We start from the raw sequence: 6,553 nt of genomic DNA, 5'->3' as shown, positions 1-6,553 counted from the left end.
CCAAGGAGGGGTTTAGACTAGACACAATGGATAATAACATAGAGTAGTAACATGGGTAATGTTACTATCTCTATAGTGGAGAGTAACATATGTGTGGTAACATTCAACACTTCATTTATTAGGCTATAAACTCATCTTGCTTTGATATGTGTGATGTTACTCATACTAGTAGTAACTAGCTATTTTACCACATGTCTTTTTTTCTTCATTTATTGCTTGCCACATCATCTATTTTATCTAGATATGTTTGATGTTACTACCTGTGTTACTCCCATTGTGAGTAGTCTGAAGGTCCTGTGGCTCACGAGCCTCGAGCTTTTCTTCCAGCCCTAGGCAGAACCCCTAGGTGAAGTTTGTTATTACATCCAAGGAGGGGTTTAAGGTCCTGTTTGTTTGGGCTTTGCTTCCGCTTTTGCAGCTTTTTGACTTTGGCAAAAAAAAACCATAAAAGCTCCTAAATAGGGGCCTTTTGCTTTGCCTTTTGGCTTTTGAATCAATATTGCTATGCGATGGTATAAGCCAAAAGCCAAAGCAAAAAGCACCTATTTAGGAACATTTTTTGCTTTTTTTTTGTTAAAGTGGAAAAGTTCCAAAAGCAGAAGCACAAGCCCAAACAAACTGGGCCTTAGGAGTATTGCCAGAATTCAGGAAAGGGTACTGAGATTTATTGCCCCCCTGGAGTCATGGATGACGGATATAAGTTTGTGACCTTGCTTATTCAGGTTCTTTTCTCAGAAAACTCACGAACATTTTCAACAAGTAATAAATAAATAAAACAAGGGGAATCAGAATACGAAGAACTAAGGCAAAAGGATGGTCTGCAAACTATTCTACACATATAACTTATTTCATTCCAAAACTTCATAACATCAGCAGAGTAACCCCTTTCCAACAGTATCCAGTATTCCCAAGTGAAAATAGTACAAACAGCGGGAAAGCAATATCCCCTTGAGTACTCAAAGATACAAATAGGAAAACGAAAAACAAACTCAGTGATAGACTTCCAACTGGAAATGAACTGACGGTTGAACAACTCATAGACCACTTCCAAGAAAATCCTACAAAGTTAGGCTCTCAGGATCCTCAATAATTTTCGCAAAAGTTTGCAGGAATGCTGCCAAATCAGCACCATAAACAATCCTGTGATCAGCTGTGACATTGACCTGAAGAAAAATTGCATCAACTTAGTTATGTATGATGGCAATTTTAGGTAATATTTCTTCATAAATACTCATTATTCACACACAGGTCAAACAAACACTAGAGACAGATTAAAGGTACATACATACGGATAATATATTGGTATGGTAAAGATATCCTATATAACTAAATAGGTGATCCCCAATAACATATTTTTCTCAACATGTAACCATGCCACCCCCAAACATGCAACTATGCACAAAAAAGCTCCATTCAACATTCAACCTGTAACCATGCATGGTAAAAGATTTATCCAATTCCATTCTATTATGATACTTATATTTTAAAAATACTTTACAACTATACCATAATCAAATACAATAAATTATTATGTGTTTTTAGTTTAAGTTGTCATATTACTAAACCAAATATTAATGTTCCATACAACAAAATCTCATTGAAACATAATGTAACTGATTTCCACAGTAACGTGCAGGTATCATGTCTAGCTGATCATATGCTCAGGTAAATAAATCTAAGACTTATAAAAGGGTGAATAGTAAGATTACCTACACATATTTATTGTGATATTATCCCAGAAGTCATGTTACCAAGGTATTGAGACTAGGTAAACGATAGTCGACAGGTTTCTTACTCGGTCTTTAGCTAAACAGTGAGGTATTTAGTACTAGTGCATCAATACGTCCTACTCTACAGCATTGTGGGAATAATTAATCCTATGCAGGGGTTCCCAATTAGGCTTACTTGGCATGTCAACAATAGTCCAAAGCGGTCAACACACACTGTCAGCATTACTACGTCGTTGCGGTGCCAACCAGACCCGCGCCGCCGCGCGTCGCCTAGCTCTGGTGGCTCGGGGAAGAACCAATTTACCGCATTAACACACACGAGTTATATGGATTGAAAAATTAGGCGTGAACACAAGCACAAGGTGTAAATGTCCCTGGTAGTTCCTAGGCGTTGGGTGGAGGCAAAACGCCTAGCGCTTCATTGCACTTAAGGTGCGCTTTGGTCAGAGAAGTACAAGGCGGAGGCAAAACGCTCGCTCAGGGGCTAGCTCTTAAAAAAACGTCGGTAATATGTGAAAGACAACTCACCATCATTTTGCTCTTAACACTAAAGAAACCATCTTTATCAGCCGCCACTGTAGATTTTGAGGCTCCAACAGCCATTATAGCTCCCTGCAGTCATCCACATTCAAATTCTTAGACCCCCAACCTTGTTAAAGCAATATTACCTCTACCAACACCTAGAAATTACTAGACATAGTAGTAGTATAGGAGGAAGGAAACATCACCTGGCCAGGTGGAAGAATTGCATCAAATCTATCTACACCAAACATGCCCAAGTTGGACAGTGTAAATGTCCCTGCAAACCACCAAACATGCATTCAGGTAAGTACAATTTCCATGATCATCATAAGTTTGCAATACAATCTAGTAATTAACATCCTATGCAGTGCAATAGTTTCCATACCAGAGTTGTACTCATTCGGTTGAAGCTGTTTTGCGCGTGCCTTCTTGACTAGTTCCTTCCACTTTTGTGAGAGTAAATATATATCCAGCTGCATTGTGGCATTTCGTAAGGTATATTCAGTAAACTAGCATGCTGCAGTATCTAAATAACACAACATTTATCAGAGACAGAGGTCGCTTGTTCTTACCTTATCAGCTTGCTCCAGGACGGGTGTGATGAGTCCACCATCAATAGATACAGCCACAGCAATATTGATGGAACTGTTGTAAGTGAAGCTCGTCCCGTCCCTGCAGCTAGCGTTCACCACAGGGTGCTGTGCAAGTGCCATGGCAGCGGCCTTTGCAAGCAACACGGTCATCGTCACCCCCTTTGGCTTGACCTGATAAAACAGAATCGATCCAACCGTCACCAGCTGGTCACGATTGAAAAGCAAAAAGGCAATTGCACAGCCCAAATTAAGACTCCAGATGCAGCACCTTCTCATACAGCGCATCGAGCTTATCAGTGAGAATGGGGTAACCAACACGGAATGCTGGCACTGACAGGCTCTCCACCATGTTCTTGCTCACTGCAGCCTGCATCGCAGTGAATGGAACCACCGTGGCACCGGGCACCGGCGGAAGCACGGCCGCCTGCGGCACAGCCCTTACTGACGAAGCTGCAGCGACAGGCGCAGCAGCAGCAGGAGTAGGAGCCACCTTTGGTTTTGGCTGGATGCCAGCGGCTGCCTCAACATCAGCCGGCGTAATTCGGCCGAACTGCCCGGTGCCGGTCACCTTGGCAAGGTCCACCCTATGCTGCTTGGCTAGCTTCTTAGCCTGCGGCGTGGCAACGCCCTTCGTCCCCGCAGCCACAGGCGCGGGAGCAGCAGCCACCGGAGCCGCCGGTGGGGGCGGTGAAGCGGCGGCGTCCGAGAGAGCAGGGGCCTCCTGCTGGGGCTGTCCGCTGGAGAGCGCCTGGGCCTGGGCGACGGCGAGCGCGACGTCCTCCTCAGACTCGGCGAGCAGGGCGATGGGGGCGCCGACGGGGGCGGACTCGCCCGCGGGGACGAGGACGACCGCGACGATGCCGTCGTAGAACGTCTCGACGTCCATGTCGGCCTTGTCGGACTCGACGACCACGACGGCGTCGCCCTTGGCGACGCGGTCGCCCTCCGCGGCGGCCCAGGACACGATCTTGCCCTCCGTCATCGTGGAGCTGAGCGCCGGCATGAAGATCTCGCGGATCTTGGCGCGGACCACCACCGGGCGGCGGCGCCGCGTCGTGGCCGCGCACGACGCCGCCGGAGCGGCGAGGCGCAGGCGCGCGGACAGGGCGGAGGCGGAGGCGGAGAACGCGAGGGGGGCCGAGGATGCCGCCATTGCAGAGCTCGCTCGAGGGTGGGGGGCGAGGAGGGTAGCGGGGTAGCGGGGTTTGGTTGGCTTTGGGTATTTGAGGCGAGGGCGGAGAAAGCGAGGCGGGGGAGGCGGGGTTTGGCATGGCCGATGCTCGTGTTGTGTTCGACCAAATGCCTGCGAAGGGAACAATGGTACAAAATGCCATTGAACAGCATCAGACCCTGCGCCGCCGCCACTCTCCCTTGTGAGAGTTTCTCCAAGTTGTCATCTCTTGTTTTGTTGGTGCTTTGTTTTTCTTCCCCCCTACAATTCCATCTCAGTGATTATATGTGCATTGTTGCTTATTATTCTTAAACGTGGTTTTATACCTTTGTTTAGCAAGCTGGTAAAAATGTTTGTGTGCATCCTTGGATGCAGAGAGGCCTGGGGTTTCAACATTCTTTTCGGAAAAAAGAAGCAGGTGTTCCTTTTTATTGAGTATTCCTTTTCTTCTAGGTGATAGCCTAAGAATTTGATTTTGATAAAATGATCGCTTTGATATTCATTCTTGCACCTAACAACTTGTCTACTGATGGTTTCTGCAATAGAGTAAATAAAATTTGAAGGAACTGTCGCTTGCAACTTTTCCAATAAGCGGGTAATAAATATTTCACCTTTCTAAACTTGATTGCTATTAAAAAATGTTGCCTTATCCAACTCAACGCTATATTTTCTATTGAAACGTCAACAGGGAGGGGGGGGGGAGTTTCTCCACCTAGAATTTCATTTAGAGCAAAGGGGGTTTATAGAGCAATCCTTTATCATGAGTATAGTTGGCCATAACTCGGGTCGTGCTTTGGGCCGGGCCTAAAAAAGCTGGCTCGAAGGTCAGGCCAGGCCGGGCTATTACTCAGCTAGAGAACACCTCTTCCCAAAATGTGTGGCTGCTCTCACCACCATGCGCCCCTGGGTCTTAGCCCTGACCTCCCCATGGTGCTCACACTTGTTGTTCTAACTAAAAATGCCAAAGATACCTGAGCTTGCCTCATACATAAGGATCAGTCAGCGGCATTTTTCAGTGGCAATGTGAAGGCCGAGGATAAGAAGGATGTCATGAGCATCCTAGGAATTACAAAGGAGGCCCTGAATGAAAGGTATTTGGGCATGCCAATTCATGTGGTTAAGTCAAGAACCAAGACCTTCATACACATCATTGATAGAATCTTACAGAGAATTAGCGGATGGCAAGAGAAGATGCTCTCACGTGCGGGGAAAGAACTCTTGATTAAAGTTGTGGCGCAGGCAATTCCCACTTTTACCATGTCATGATTTGATTTAACAAAATCAATATGCAAGGAGATTAGCACTGCGGTGTGCAAGTATTGGTGGAGCCAGCAGGATAAATCAAATAAAATCCATTGGCTGAGCTAGGAGAAGCTGACTGAGCCAAAGGGAGATGGGGGTCTTGGCTTCCATGACATCTACGGCTTCAACATGGCTATGCTCGCGCGTCAAGGATGGAGAATGTTGCAAAACCCAGAGTCCCTGTGTGCTCGGGTGCTTGGGGCGAAATATTTCCCCGATGGAAAACTGCTGAATGCAAGGGAGATAAGCAACATGTCCTACACATGGAGGAGTATTTTGAAAGGCATAGTTATTCTGAAAAAAAAGGCCTCATTTGGCGGGTGGGAAATGGCAGTCTATCAATATATGGACAAACCCGTGGATCCCTAGGGGAACGACTACAGCAAAGGGCACCAATTTATTATCAAGAATCAGTGATTTGGTCGACCCGGTGACAGGTGTGTGGGATGAACTGCTGGTGAGGGCCACTTTTCATGAGAACGGCAGATCATGGATCCTTGCCATACCTATAAACAGTGTGCCGGAGGATCTCCCTGCATGGCATTTTGATAAAAGGGGCATTTTCTCAGTAAAATCGGCTTATTGGGTTCATATGCATGATAGAGCTATGGAGGGGCCAAGAGGTGTTGCTTCAGGGGTGGAGGAGTCAAACAGAGTGGCCCCATGGAAGAAGATTGACAGCTGACAGTCCCTGGCAAAATTAAGCACTTCATGGGGAGACTAGCGCACAACTCGACGACTTTCTGCGTGAACCTTCAAAGAAAGGGGCTCAAGATTTCTTCACACTGCCCAGTTTGTTGCATTCACGAGGAGGACGGGGGCCATCTCCTCTTCAAATGCAAGTCAAGGAGGTTTGGCGTCTTTGTGGACTCGAGGCGGAGAGGCTGTTATTAATGGACCAACGAACGGCTATGACAATGGTGGAGAAGCTGATGGCCTTCTCTATGGAGAAGCAAGCTTTCATCGCTACACTCATGTGGAAGTAGAACGGGTGGTGTGAGCGCAACAACCGCAGAGAAGGAGGTAAAGGCAAATTAAGCGAGGAACTAGCATGGATTATCCAACATCAGACGTGTGAGTTCTGCAATCTCCAGCAAAATCAAAAGAACACTTGTTTGATACCCAAACAGCGATGTACGCCACCACCCGAGGAGTGGATTAAAATTAATATTGATGGCTCATTCAAGACAAATGAAAGAAATGGGGGCTGGGTGCAGTGTTCAGGGACCATGCGG

The 6,553-nt window shown here is 46.5% G+C and overlaps 1 protein-coding gene across 1 annotated transcript; it reads right to left on the bottom strand.

The window, feature by feature from the left end:
- Positions 1 to 831: 831 nt before the first annotated feature.
- LOC123123478 (dihydrolipoyllysine-residue acetyltransferase component 4 of pyruvate dehydrogenase complex, chloroplastic) lies at positions 832 to 4,101 on the bottom strand. Its single transcript, XM_044543995.1, has 6 exons — positions 3,114 to 4,101; positions 2,825 to 3,016; positions 2,638 to 2,725; positions 2,459 to 2,529; positions 2,259 to 2,342; positions 832 to 1,163 (listed from the first exon to the last, which is right to left on the bottom strand). The coding sequence occupies exons 1-6, from the start codon at positions 3,996 to 3,998 to the stop codon at positions 1,059 to 1,061; spliced, it is 1,425 nt and encodes a 474-aa protein (XP_044399930.1). The 5' UTR covers positions 3,999 to 4,101; the 3' UTR covers positions 832 to 1,058.
- Between the last annotated feature and the right edge of the window lie 2,452 nt (positions 4,102 to 6,553).

The sequence above is a fragment of the Triticum aestivum genome, chromosome 5D (assembly GCF_018294505.1).
Source record: "Triticum aestivum cultivar Chinese Spring chromosome 5D, IWGSC CS RefSeq v2.1, whole genome shotgun sequence".
Lineage (NCBI taxonomy): Eukaryota > Viridiplantae > Streptophyta > Magnoliopsida > Poales > Poaceae > Triticum > Triticum aestivum.
Note: the sequence above shows the minus strand (reverse complement) of the source record. Positions and strands in the feature narration are given on the sequence as shown.